A 15402-nucleotide genomic window follows, 5' to 3' on the forward strand; every position below is an offset into this window, starting at 1 on the left:
TTATTTATTTCATTAGATTGGTGAGTACTTTGACTCATCCAAGCATGTGGGAACCACCCAAACCAGCCACTCATAACTGAATGGTCCTGGGGAATGGAGGGGAATGAATTAATCCCTCAGTGCTGCACATAAACGCTTGTTCCTTTGCACTCCATGCAACATTTCTCTGCACAAGTTTAGTGCAGGCAAGAAAAAGCAAGGCATGACCTGTGGACATTTTGAAGTGGAGCTAAGTTAGAATTGCCCAAATGCTTGCAAACTCAATTGGGCAACTTTTTTAGAGAATTTATACATTGGAGGGATGTGAGTTTAATTAGTTGTACAGTTCACATTGTAATTAGTAAACCTTCGTTTTACCCATGTTGTGAAACCTTAGTTTTACCCATGTATTTTGCCTGGTGTCATCATTTCTGAATATGAATGTATTTCCAAATACAGGCCTGTATCAAATCTGCCTGCTCAAGGTAAAGTGATTGAAAGGGTAATAGTGGAGCAGGGTTTTCTGCCTGATGCATCTGCCGTTGAACTTTTTGCGGTTTGGCTTTGTGGCAGAGATGGCTTTGATTGCTCTGGTGAATGATCTCTACGTCAGATCCTTGAGTGAGACAATGTGAAGCTTTAAGTTGGCTTTAATTAATGAGTCAATGACAACCAGCTCACTGTCATTTTGAATAAACTGTGTTCTTGGCCAGTGCCTGGATACAATGGTTGGCAAGTCTGACATTCTGGGATAAGTGAGGCTGGCCCTTGTGAACAGTTTCTTAATTATTTTGGACTAGGGCTGCTGTTGTGAAATCAGGTCAACATGGTTAATTACATCTTGTGCATAAATTATCTCTACTTCTAGGCTCAACCAATCTGGCAACATTGTTCCATGCTTCTATAATCTTAAAGGTAGACTGCTGCAATGTGTTCTAGATGGGGCTGCCCTTGGCAACAACTGAAGCATGCAGGTTTGACCCAATAAAAATATCTTAACTGTCTGCCTACTTGTTTCTGGGTTCAGTTCAAGGTGCTAGTTCTTACCATTAGAGACCTTCTTGTCCAAGGTGTCATATGCTTAAAAGATTGCTTCACTTTCCCCATTTGCCTCTCCTTTCCATGGCCTCACCAAAGCCAAATAGATTTGCCTTAGCATGATCACAAGCCTTTTGAGCAGTGGCTCTGTGCTTTTGGAATGGCCTTCCAGAGGAAGTGAAATTCTTAATTGCTGGCAGGGGCCAGTCCGTAGAAAAAGAGGTGCAGGAGCTCATTAGCATAACTCATTAGCATAACTTATTTGCATATGCCACACTCCCTGACATCACCGGAAGTGTGTCAGAAGGCAACACCCACTGCTCAGGCTCCACTAGACTGTTTTGGATTGCTAGCTATTGGGGGGGGGGACGTGCAGATCTGTCCTTGCAGAGGAGGGAGAGCTTGTACCTGAATAAAACTTGGTCTTAAAGGTGCCACTGGACTGTTTTGGACCGGGCTCTGCAACTTACCTGGCTGCTTCTTGCTCTGACTGAGGGCTGCTGGGAGCAGGGGGTGGGGCTTGTTGCATGTGCCCACCCCCTGGGCTCTTTACTGCCGGAGCTCCGCTCCTGTGCACTCCTGCAGGAAATGACCCCTGATTGCTGGTAATTTTTAGGAAATGGTGCAAAGCTGTTATTAAGAAGGGCGTTTGAGGGAGAGGGGTTTTTTTTAATGACATCTTCTCTGGATATTTATTTACTGCTGTTCTATTGGCTGTGGTGGTAAATGCTGTTGCTGTACAGTGCCTAGGTTTTTCAAAACCCATTTTGACTGCACTGAGTCCCCTTTTAAGAGTAAAGGTGAGATATAAAAAACTGAAATAAATACATGTAAATAAATGATTGGGAGCATTTAGAGTGTTAGCAACACAGTGCTGCTAACACATTATAGAAAATGCATGGGGCCTCTTTGGAAGGATGTTGCCAACAAAACTTAACACAAATGAAGAAAGAATTTTTCTCCTTTATAATGAGAAATATGCAGCATGTAGATGCAAATTAAATAACAATTAACTGAAATAAAGGGAGGAAGGGAAGGAATTTCTGTGTTGCATTAAAAAGAAATAACAGTCCTATAATTATTTGAATAAGGGAATATCCTGACACCAGATTTAACATAATATGAAATATTGCTTTGTGAATATTTCCCATACACAAGTTTTTCCAAAGGACTTTCAGTGATACAAAACCCACAAGACTTATTTCATCCTTTGTCAAAATGAAAGAAAAGCTCATAGTAAGAACTCCTCTCTGCTGAATGTCAGGTTGCATTATATAAGTGTCATTCATTGCTTGCTTAAATCCAAGCCATTTATAGACCATAAAGAACCAGAGGACCCAGGAGACTCTGAGGCTTCACAAAGGTCCATTTCCACTAAATTAAAACTATCATGCTCCAGAGCTCTTTATTTTATTGTCCTTGTGTCTTATTTCTGTACTGAGGAATTGTTATATTTCATTTTTCTTTCTTGCTCCTCATTACTTCCTGTTGGATATTTGTACAACTCTAAAGCCACTGAAAGTGTATTAGGAATGACCTCTAGAGGGCTGAGGAGAAAGGGGAATACAGCAATAAAAATTGAGAGAGAAATGAGAACTCATATATAGCTTTTAGGATAGATGAAGTAAAAAGTTAAAGTCATTTTCTGTATGAAAATATTCAGGTCAGTGTTAGGAGGTGAGAAAAGATCCTAATATCTTACTGTATCTCTTTATACAAAATTATCAGAAATTCTCCCATAATTTTGTAAGCTTCCAAATACACAACACTTTTAGGTCCAATTAGACATTTTGTGAGGCCATAGGCTGAGTCAATTGTGATAAATAATAATGGTCATCACATGTTCAACTTGCAATTCGACTCAGAAAGCAACTTGAAAAGTAGCATAATACATGTAGAAGAAGCTGCAACCTTTAAAAGTGTTAGAGACTCATAACTAGTTAATACGTACCTTGTGGATACACAGCGGATGCAGTCCTTTGAGGTTGGTCCTATGCACTTAGAACACGAAGCATCACAGAATTGACAGTGACCACCAGGATCAATATATTCTCCTGGTAAATAAAAGCTTATTGGTTACTTAATCCCCTTTGTATATTACAGACCATCTTTATAAAGCAAGGCATTGTACCAGCAAATGAAACAAAAATCTGATCAGTTGTCACTGGCTTAAAAAAAGGCAAGCAGATATTGCAAATACCCTAAATTTACAGAACAGCTGTTTTCAAATACTTTCTTAGGAGGGTAGTTTATGTTGACTATGAGATATATATAAGTTCTTTGAAATGATGCATTGCTAGAGTTCAAGAAACAATAAAGAAGCAAAAAAAAAAGATTGTAGTGGCATAGTTTGAGATCTCTGAGGGTGAACTTGGTATCATGATCATAGCTGTTTGCCTTCCAGTTTTGAAATTGTGTGATTATGATTGACTTGTATAAGGCACAATAGGGATTAAAACCTATAGTATGTCCCATAAGGATCTTCTAATGACTTTGTGCAATGTAAACAATCCTTAGAAATATCCCTCAGATAAGATGGAACCAATGTGACAAATTTAACATATTCTTCTGAAGGGATAAGAATAAAAATGTCTGGGCAGATATGGGTCTTTTGATGAAGGAAAGCTCATCTATATCTCCCATAACTCTCCACGCCTCTTTTTTAAACATCCTGGAAGTGTTAAAAGAGAAAGTGTAACTTGTATTCCCTTTTTTGGCACTTTTGATAATGGATGAAAACACCATTAGTAATTTAGAGTAGACAGTGTTTGATTACAAAATGCTTGAGTAAGAAAACATACAGTTAACTAGCAGCAAACAGCACAGAAAAAGGCTATTGTGGGCCACAAAAGCTTTGTGAAAGAAGATGGGAAACAATTTAAAGGAGCTGATTTGATTAATCATAGCTTGGGGAAGCCCATGTTCCATAGAAATATAGATTGCATATAGAAGAATCTCCAAGTGGGGAGTCTATACAAATGGGGGGCTGGACTGAATTCAAAAATAAATTGTGGGCATAACTTGCTGTACTATATCCTTCAGAGACAAAGAAGTAGCATCTCTCCAATAGAAAATTCTGAACTGACATGGCTCCAAACTAATTTGGAATGGTCTGTAACAAATGAAGTGTTGTCCATGGAGGGATTTGCAAACATGCCCTGATTTCCAGGAATTGTTAGCACATTCATATCTGGCAGGAAGTGAAAATAGCAAATTTCTCTGCTTTGCCTTCAATAATCTTTTTATCTATAAACTGAAGAGAATAATATGTATATTCTGTTTTATTGCTAAATACTGAAGAATAACACAAATATTAATGAAGAGATTAACATATTTATCAGATGTTTATATTTGGTGTTATACATGTTTATGACATACCAAGCAGCAATCCACTCTCCCATGACCAGGGTATCTCTATAGCGATAATTGGAAACAGCAAAGAAAAACAGAAAACAACTGTGAGCTGAATATCCCGCAAAAAAGGTATACAAAAGGAGACTTCAATGAAGTGAAATGCATGTATAGTCATATAATCCCTCATAGGAAAATACAGAAGCCAACAAGATCCATAATAGGAAAATACGGAGTCCAAAGAAAATATCCAACACTTTTCCTAGGTGGTTTTCAGTGTTTCAGACTTCTGGTCCTTCCTCAGGAACAAAGAACTGTGGAAGTACAAAATTACAATAATACTATTTTAACAATATTACTTATATTACTTTTTAAAACAATATTTCAAAAATACAAAAGAGTCCTATTAAATTAATAACATCCTTATACTATTGTCACTGTTGCATAGAGTCTCATTCAATCTTACCAACCATTGGGAGTCTCATTCCATTTCCTTATAGCATAATACTATTCTGTTTCTCTGTAAAAGAGAATTCCTCCTTAGAATTTAAGAGTATATATTTAAGAACATTTTAAGAAACAGCACAATGTATTTTCCTATGCGGGATTATATGACTATACATGCATTTCACCTCATTGAAGTCTTCCTTTGTATACATTTTTGCGGGATATTCAGCTCACAGTTGTTTTCTGTTTTTCTTTGCTATTTCCTACTGTGAGCTGTGCTGTTTGTTGTGATAATTGGAAACCGGCATTAGCACTGCGCTTGATCTGCTGGTGGTCCCTGGCCCCAAAGATGTCTGCCTAACCTTGACCAGAGCCAGACCCTTCTCACCTCTGGCACTGACCGAGTGGAACACTCCCCCTGCTGAGATCTGGGCCCTGCAGGACCTCTTACAGTTCCACAGAGCCTGCAAAACAGAGATGTTCTGCCAGGCCTTTGGTTGAGGTGGCAGAGACCTATTTATTTTGGCTTCCCCTTCCTTGCATTGCTTGTTATATGTAATCTATACTGTCTTTCATCTGCCCCATCAGCATCAGTTACCATTCACCTACACATGTGGGGGGAGCCTATGCAAGACTAGATAGAGATGAAGTGATTAGATGATGCCATCAATTGTTATTACTGTTATTTATTGATGTTATTTTATTGTTGTTTAATGCTTGGTTGTGAAGTTTTAGAGGTTGGATGGTGCATCTACAGTTTGTTGTAACATGCCCTGAGCCTGCTTGCATGGGAGAGCAGGCTAAAAGTCTAACAAAATAAATAAATAAAGAAGCTTAATGTCAGAAAATTAATTTGGTATGTCAGATGGTGAACTCTTTTTCTTTTTGCATTTTAGAGCATGGCTGCCTTGCTAAAGATGTCCTTGACACTTGAAATCCAGATACAACCTTTATTGACATGTTTACCATTATTCTCAGTTTCAGTGAGTTATTGAGAAGTGCCTTTCCTTTGAAAAATATCTTGATCCCTCTCTAACATACTCATATTTTTCCATGTTCAGTCCAAGTGGCTTGAATGTCAATTAATGCAACTACTTGCCAGCCTCAACCACATCTGGCTGTGGCTATTTTGTAGCCAGTCAGAACGAAAGACCCCATGTCAGAATGGAGACTAGTGAATCTGGATGAAGGATAGAGCATTGCTCTCTCCAGACTACTAAAAACTGATGTATGAGCACATAGGTAGTTGCTTTATGTTGCTTTTGCTTCTTGTTGCTTTGCTAGAATAAGTCAAATGGAAACTGAACCCCTGTAAGATGACACAAGACAGAAATTACCTGTAGCTAGAGTTTCCATCTTTCTTTTTCCTGACAATTCATGACTACCAGAAGTATAACAGGTGCAAGTTTTTCCACCGCTGCACCAATATGCTGGGAAATGATGCAGCTCTTGCATTCCTACTTGTACCACAACTTCCCTCTCAAGGGCACCACAGATAGCAACCTTACCAACTGGCAGATATTGTAACAGAATTCCTGCAAGACGAATATGGTATCACAAACTCCATCCAGTTGTAACAGTTTGAAGGGGGGAAACTATCATAGGTATCCCCTATCAGCCATGAAGCTCTGTGGGACAGTGACTTTCTCTCAGCCTAACTTCCCTCACAGTGTTGTAATGAGGAAAAAATGAATCATATATCCTGCCAGATCTCCTCAGAGTAAAAGCAGGACAAAAATGTATCCAGATGAGTTTCTGGAGGTGAGATCAGTGACAGAGCCAACAATTCAGAATTCTAAAATATATTTAAAATGTTCTTTTCTACCTACTTTGTCACAGAAATGAGAGCCTCCTCAAACTGATACTGCCCTGTCATTTTTAATGGTGCTGATTTCTTCTCCATTTTCCTTCATGCAATGCAATCTGGAATTTATCTCCCCTTTTCTTTAATAAATTTGCCTTTCTAAATATTAAGGAAGGTACAATGCTTGCATTGCAAGAGTGAAGATGATAAGCTGATTTTGTGATGCAACTGATATTGTATTAACATATTTATTCATTTAAATATTTATACACACCCTTTCCCTTGTAGCTCAGTTGGCTTACAATTCCAAAGTTAAAAACATACAAAATACAATTGAACACCATTCTCCCCATATAATTGATATATGTAAAGCTTTATTTCAGGATGAATCCAGCAGTAACTTTCCCCTAATGCCATGCACTTCTCTCCATGGAACAGAACTTTCCTGCCTCACCAGTCCTGCTGCAGTCTACTGAGTTCTCCTCAGGAACATCATGAGGGTTGGAGGGGAGGATTAGTGAACATTGTCATTTCTTTTGCTGGCAGAAAATTGCCACTAGACTTTTTGTTTGCTGTGGTGAATGCGAGCAAAGTTTCCATGAAAAATTCAGAAAAGGGTCTATTAGACATATACTTCTTCCTTTCTTCCTGGACTCTGAGACAAATGTGCCTTATCCATCACATTAATCTCCCCTTTCTTCCAAGGAATTCAGGGTGGTATTCATGAGTGAGGTAAATGCATGTTTATTATTCCTTGCAACAACCCTGAGAGAGATGGCTAGGCTGAGAGAGAATAAGCAGTCTAAGTTCAACCAGTGAGTTCAACCACTGGTAATCTCAGCCAGTCAGGGATTTGAACCCAGGGCTATTGTCCAAATCATATACCATACTGGCTCTCAACATATTGAACTTCTGAGTAACATGTAGAAAATGTCATGTCCAGTTAGGTACTCAGACAGCAGGGTCTTATGCATCAGAGTTGCTGCTTCTTATGCCAGAATAAAAATATGAATAGATACATTACTGGCACCTATGGTGGCCTTGGCTAGACAACTAAATTGTCTTCCTTTTGAGCACTTCAAAAGCATGAGACTCACTGCTGCTGCTTCAGTACCCCCCCCCCCATTTTAAAGAGCTCCATTAGTATGTGATCTCAACTAATCAGGGATCATGTAGTGAACATGATTACTTCATAATTTAAGAGTTATATTTTAAAACAAAAATAGACCCTGAGAGGGTGAAGGGAGCCAAACCCTGCCACATTACCTTGCTGCATGTCAGCATTTATCTTCAGCCCAGCTTGGATACTAGAAGTAAGCTACAAGAAAAATGAATAATGCACTGCAGAGCAGGAAGATAAGGAGGGGAGGGCCAGAATTTAGCTCCCCTCAACCACATTTTCATTTTTAAAAAACAAAAAGATGAATGCTACCTGCTCCCAAAGAACTGCTATTGCACCTCATTTTCAAAATACTGCGATAAAGGTTTACCCATGTGTTCAGCACTATTGAGAGACATCCTTGCTAAATACAGAGATGTAATTGAGCATTTCCTGCTAGTGATTTCCTCTAATTGCTAAAATTACCCTCTGTCACCCAAAGTAGCTATTGAAAATATAGTTTACAATTTTTTATGTTATATATCTACAGAAAAGCAACATGGAATCATTGCAGTACAAGTGATCTTTTGGGGAAATACCAAGCATAGATGACATCCTTTCCTATATAAACTCCATATATTATGTAAAATACTGATTTCCTCAGGGCATGGATCTGGTACATGTGATTCTGATCTATGCCATATAATGAAACACCTATGACACTACTGGGTGCGCTAAGAGGATAATTATGCAACAATGCAATGGACAGGATTTTCACACAGCAAGAAAAGTAAACTAATACAATGCAAAGATATTTTGCAATGAAAAGACCTGTGAGTGTTCCTTTGAACTATGATTTTCCCTAAGAACATAAGAGAAGCCAATGTTGGATCAGGCCAATGGCCCATCTAGTCCATCTAGTCCAACAATGGGCCATCTAGTCCCTGGCTATAGAATCTGTTGATAGAATATTAGCCCTGTATTCAATCATATATTACCCATTACTTTTTCTCTTTTTGTAATGTCTGCTGCACTGTGTAAGCTTTTTATTTTTTCTTGAGCCTCTGTCATAGTCACTACATTGGGTAGCACTGGTAGACAGTGGTCACATTTCCAGAAAGAATGTAAAAAAAATCAATTGGATCACAATCTTCAAATAAAATACTCACAACAGTAGTCTCACACACCTTGCTGCTTCTACCTTTCATGTTTTTCATTCCTGTCATGATTTGGGCTGTGCAAGCAAGGCCTAGTAGGCCCAAGGGACATAGCTAGCAGTAGGGAAGGCTGGGCCTACAAACCACAGAAGGCTTTGGGAAGTTTTGGTGCCGATTTTGGCCAATAGGGAAGAAGAGGGCTGGGGAATAAAAGAACTGGTGCAAGAAGGGAAGCTGTTCTTCTTCCCAGGGAACAGGGCCAGAAGGAAGGCTGCTGTGGGGAAGAAACCCTCATCCTGAGGGAAAGGTGAGTAGTCTAAGGCCACTTGAGATAGTGAGCTAGGGACAGTATATTTAGACGTGTTATGGCATTTGATTTCTTTTCCTTTCACCGACTTACTGTTATTATTCCTGCACCTTGTTTGTTTGCCCTCCTATAACATAAACCATTTTAATTGTTCCCTCTGCCTGGTCCTCATGCTCATTTTGGCTAAAAGGGAGGTCTAAAGGCCTGGGAGGGTACTCTGGGCCTTCTCAGAGGAGCCTGGAACCAGAGTGGTGGCACGTCAAGTGACACCCCACTTGAGCCGTGTCAGTTCCCTAGAGTAAATCTGGAGCATAATTAAAGTCAGCCCCGTAGCTAGGCATATTTTTGGGAGGGGGTGTGGGGGGGCTGCCTGGTAATTAAATCAAAGTTAATTCGTGAAACTCCTTAAAAGTCAGCCTTCTCCTAAGGGAGCCCTGCACCCCCACCAGACTCCAGGTCAAGTCGGGGCGGGGGTAATGCCCAGCAGCCACAACTTCCCTCCCCTCCCCACCAGCAATGGCATGGGGAAAGCACAACTGGAGACTGGGCAATCACCATTGGGTTCTCTTCTGGGCAGGTGGCAACAGCGGTGGCTGAAGAGCAGCAACAGCGGGATGATCCCCAGCAATGCCTGAGCCAGGGGTGGGGGACGCCTCCTCCTCCTCCCTCTCCTAGTTGGGCAGGCCAGCACTCAGCCTGCCCTTCCTCCCCCGGAGCACTGCATACCTGCTCAAGTTGTGAAGCTATGCAGGGAGAAATAGGCAGTGGACAGCAGCATCCAGGAGGAAGATTGGCAGGGGAAGGGGAAGCAAGAATGGGAAGAGGCAGCAGGAGACTCTCTCCGCCCACCTGCTCATGCTAGCCCAGCACCTGCCTGCCCGCCCAGCACCACCGCACCACCGAGCAAGCCAGGCACCTCCTGCTGCTGGGGCTGTGACCACCTCTGTTGCTGCCGCTGTTCTGGGTGTCACTGGCTGGGAGTGGAACAAAGCCCGTGGAGAAGTGGCCAGGGCACTCAGTTATTTGGTAGCCAGGTTGGAGGCAGCACAGGTGGTAAGTTGAGGTACTTTGGGGCCAGCATGGGAGAGGCCCAGAAGAAACACTAGGGGTCCGGGCCCCATGGGCCCCATGTTACCTACGGGCCTGATTAAAGTCCTTTGTCTGCTATTTCTGTTATTGTAGGGAAGCCATACTAACCTGAGTGATAAATATTTGTGGCATACTCACATGTGTGAAATAGGTGGATCCTGGGGGGGGGGTAAATTACTTCCTGGAAACCTCTCATTTTAAAAAAACCCTTTCCCCAGTAGTAGTAGAGAAAAGCTTAAATGCAGAAGCTACGGAATAATTCTCATGAATTCTAGTGTTTGCCAGGTTAAGAAGGAGAAGCAAAAGTTTAGAAGTCAAGACTCCTATGTTTCAGCAATTTGAACTATAAATAATCCACATGAAATCGCATTTCAGATTAATGGATTCAGGGTAGCTTGATGAATCCTGAGAAAAACTGTGGCACAGGGTCTTCTGTAGGCCAAATAGGAACATGTCAGGTGTACATCTAGACCTGTAAAGATCAGAATTGGAGAACACAGGAGTTGTATTTGCCTTCACAGAAAGAATGCTCCAATGGTCGAACATTTTACAACTTTTGGGACAGGGACCTTCTCTTCTTCATCTTGGTAAAAGTCCAGGCTAGCAATCTGCAATTGGCACAGCGTCTGAAGGCCAGGGAGACCTTCTGGATTTATGCTTTGAATAGTTTATTTATTTTATTTATTTCATTATATTTATACCCCGCCCTCCCCACGAGTGGGTTTAACACCACATGGATTAAATCAAGAAATTGATTGGCAAGCTGTATGAATGGGTATTGCATAGCATTTGTTCTGCTATTATTTTGTTTAGGGCATTATGAAACTTTTGTTATGCTATTTCTATGCCTATGGGTACTATCTCTTTAAGTCCTTCTGTATTATAATTTTTTTAAAAAACCCTTTTCTGTGACCTCTGGCATTATAGCAACAATGTATGGGTATCATCTCTTAAAGTTCATTTGCATTGTCATTGTTATATTAGCCTATGGGTACTATCCCTTTGAGGGTTTTTTGTACTGTCATACCTTAAAAAAAAAATTCCCCCCTTCTGTGATCTCTGACATTACAGCAACAGAATGTGGGTGTTATATCCTTAAGCCTTTTTGTATTGTCATTGCTATATAAGCATTGCAACCTATGGACACTATCTCTTTAAGTCTTTTTTTGCAATGTCATAACCCTCCCCCCCCATTTTTTCCTCTTTGTGACCCCTGACACTACATCAGCATTGCATCATCCTCTATTATACTATCTAAGTTCATGATATCTGTCTGTTTTCATTGTTACATATTGATGGCACATTGTCCCTGACAAGGCAATTATATTTGCACTCTTAGGACCTAGACTGGAAGGTGTTTTTCTCTTTATTTAATTTCTCATATTTTTATTTAATAGATTTTGGTATTGGTTCTATTTTGGAATTTATCTTTATCCTTATTTTCAGGTACATAATATTTCCACTTCATACAACAACTTCTGACACAAGGCCAGATATATTTGTGATCCTAAATAGAAACTTTTTGGTGTGTCATTCAATTCCATATTGGAAGTAAGTATATTTGGGTAAAGTAAAATATTTTTTAATATTGGATGGAATTTTCAATTGAATTATTAAATATTAATCTGAAACAATTTTTATCTTTCTGTACAGCATTCCAATTTTGGTCCTATTTTATTTATTTTTTAATGTATTGTTAATTGCCTTACATGTGTTACAGGGACTCTGCTGCTTGTTATATTTTGCACTATTTAACCTCTGAAGAAGGCTCTTGTGAGCCAAAACGCATCAGGTCATGCACTGTTCTCTTTTGTGTGTATTTGTAACTTTGTACATTTCATGAGGCTTTATTTGGGCCCCTACTAGGTTTTTATATGTCTTTGTAATAAACACTCTTTTGTACACTTATGTTTTTAACTTTTGGCCCTCAATTAGTTTTCTAAACTTCCTTTGGAGGTTTGTGCTTTGTTGGTTTAGATCCCCCCCCTCTTTTTTGGGGGGGCCAAATAGGAATGCCATATTCTCATGTATTTTACCTTACTCCCATTAAAACATCAATTTGCTTTTATCCCACAGGAATTCTGTAGCTGCTGTAACTTGACTGTTGACTCTGGGATCTCCTTGCCCTTGCATCTTAATCAGTGACAGATCCCTCTGGACTCAAAAGACCGGTTTTCCTACAGTGCGGTGCTAAGGATACATAGACCCTTCTAAAGCAATGGAAGTTAATTATCTTAGAAAGGCGTGACTGTCATTAGGATTGGGCTGACCATCACTTAATGGTGGGTGTGTGGCACACTCTTATCTTTGTTTGGCTTTGGGCACAACTTGTTCCAGCAAATGTCTCTGAAAGTCCCTTCTTTATCCTGGGATCACTACATACGTACAATACCTGCTTGAAGAAACCGGCCCTTAGACTCCAGCACATTATATGGCAGTAGTTTTAAAATACTGTATAGTTGATAGAGCAAAAACAATGAATAGCAAGACATTCTTACTTCTTTGTTGTTGCTTCTTTTTGCTTATAGGTTGATGTAGTTCTTCTATTTATATTATAAAAATGTGCACCAGAAATTTTATGTGTGAGATCTTTGTGAGTTGAAGCTAAAGTGGTTATTCCACCACCTAAATGGATTGGTCCTTCTCTTCCCTGTACTGCCTTCCTTTGTGGAAATGTAAACAGCTTAGCATTGAAATGGAGTCTGAAAGAATGATTTTTTAGTTATACTGTGCAGAACCATTTCTTACTTGCCTTGTTTTCTCTAGGAGCTCTAAAATGTTTTTAAAACCACGTATGTAGGTATATTGCAGCTTTTTGACAAAGTCTGTACTCTGTAGCTTCATTGTTTGACCTCAATAGTTTCCTGATATATACAAACCAGAAATAAAAAAGAAACCAGTCCAGTGGCAGTGCCCAAGTGCAAAACTCAGCCCGAAACATAATTTTTCCTATTGAAAACTTTTAATGTGAAAAAGAGTCATGTCTCTTAAGTTATTAAAAGCTCCGTATATGCAAAGTTAACAAATCCTATGGGAAAATAGTCACTGTATTTTTGTTAATGTTCTTATTGTGGTTTTTCAGTGGTGTGGAAGAGATCCAAAAAGGGGGGTGTTTCCCAGGTGGAAACTATGATTTTCTGTTCATCCTTTGTTTTAAAAGATAATGACCAAAGGGAGGATGATCAGAAAGCATGCCAGGAAACAATAAAGGTGTGGCATTCAAACCTCTGTTCACATGACCAGAGGGCACTTCCAGGTGCACAAGGGAAAAGGTATATCCACAGATTATCCCTCCAACTACAGCACATTTATTAAACAAGCTATGACCAATTATATGAATGGGTTGACCCAAAATGGGCTGAAGAATTCCTAGCATACGGTCTCTGAAAACCGGTTGCAACCTAACTTTTTCATCTGTAAACGAAAAGCTCAGATTCTGAATCCCTAGCCTAGGCACCCCCGGTTTAGAACTGCAGGCCTAAAAGTGATTCACAATGCAGCACATTAATTCAGCACAATCTATTAAGTCACTGACCTATTACGAGACTGGCAACCTAATCCCAAACCAATTTATCTGAAATTAATGCCCAAAGTATATGTTACGTGGAGTCCTATTATTCTTTCTTTCAGGTTTTTTAAAAAGGAGACAGAGACAGGCTGGACAAGGTACAAAAATGAGTACACAAATGATAAAGAGATTGGAGTACCTGCTCTGCAAGACAGGGTTTAAAAAACACAAGTGATAGGGATTAATAAAATAATGTTTAATATGGAGAAAGTAAATATTTATTTCATCTTGTCTGCATAATACAAGAACCAAGGGTCATTCTAAGGAAATTGTTGGAAGCAGACAAAAGGAAGTACTTCTCACACAAGGCCTAATTAATTTATGGAACTACTGTCACAAGATGTGGTTCTGGCCTATAGGTTAAATGGCTTTTTAAAGGGGTTAATCAGAGTTACAAAGGATAGGCTGGTTGGCAATGATGGCTCTATAGCGTTGTGTGCGCCTTGGTGTTTAGTCATGCCGGCCACATGACCACGGAAATGTCTTTGGACAGCGCTGGCTCTTCGGCTTTGAAACGGAGATGAGCACTGCAACCCTAGAGTCAGATTCAACTGGCTTTCAAGCAAGGGAACCTTTACCTTTAGCACTGAATAACAGCTACTGGGAAAACAGTGATGATGAATTATTGCCTTGTTATGGAATTCTCATGGGTATCCATTTCCAGATAAAAACTCCCTCCTCCCCCAATTTTTTTTTAAATATCTATGTAAAAGATACAATGTACCACCTCCTCATTCCCTGTGGGTGAAAATCAACACAGAGAGGGTAACTTTAAACTGAAATGGGACTGGAGGGAAAAGGTTACAGTAGTGCACCCTCTTCCACTCAGTCTTTCAGCTTATCCAGACTCTTCTAGGTTAAAAAAAGAAAAGAAAAGGAAGGAAAAATCATTGGAACTCCAATTAATGTATATGGTTGGATACAATGACTCCCATCCACTGTCCTGATATAAATGTTAAACTTCCCAGAGTTTTCTGTTTTCACATTACATAATTGTTTATAAAGGTTATGTGCATTTGGTGCATTGAATTGTTCACTTACAATCTCAGGGATTCCATGATTAGGGTTTGGGGAGGTGGGTTGCCCCATGACGTTCTGAACATTTGCATTCTGCTCACAGAGGGTGGGGCTTTCAGAGATGTCACACATCTGCCCAGTCATTGTGTTCTGATTCCAAACCATCCAAAAGAATGGAGGTTATCTTCTTTCTTTATGTCTGGCTCTCCTTCAAAATACTGGCTTTGGATAAAGCTTCTACAACTTCCATTAAAAAGTCAGTAATGACTCATGGTTTATTAAGAACATAAGAGAAGCCAATGTTGGATCAGGCCAATGGCCCATCCAGTCCAAAACTCTGTCACACAGTGGCCAAAAATACCAGGTGCCATCAGGAGGTCCAGCAGTGGGGCCAGGACACTAGAAGCCCTCCCACTGTTGCCCCCCCAAGCACCAAAAGAATACAGTGCATCGCCTGCCCCAGACCGAGAGTTCCTATCTATACCTTGTGGCTAATAGCCATTGATGGACCTCTGCTCCATATGTTTATCTAATTCCCTCTTGCTT

The 15402-nt window shown here is 40.0% G+C and overlaps 1 protein-coding gene across 1 annotated transcript in view; it reads right to left on the reverse strand.

The window, feature by feature from the left end:
- The window catches only part of PCSK5 (proprotein convertase subtilisin/kexin type 5), a 491368-nt gene that overhangs the window by 67091 nt on the left and 408875 nt on the right, over positions 1–15402 (reverse strand). Inside the window, exon 21 of the mRNA XM_015409257.1 lies at positions 2969–3071. Within this exon, the coding sequence (XP_015264743.1) occupies positions 2969–3071 (103 nt within the window). The remainder of the gene's footprint in view (positions 1–2968; positions 3072–15402) is intronic.

The sequence above is a fragment of the Gekko japonicus genome, unplaced genomic scaffold (assembly GCF_001447785.1).
Source record: "Gekko japonicus isolate JY-2015 unplaced genomic scaffold, Gekko_japonicus_V1.1 scaffold325, whole genome shotgun sequence".
NCBI classification, from domain to species: domain Eukaryota; kingdom Metazoa; phylum Chordata; class Lepidosauria; order Squamata; family Gekkonidae; genus Gekko; species Gekko japonicus.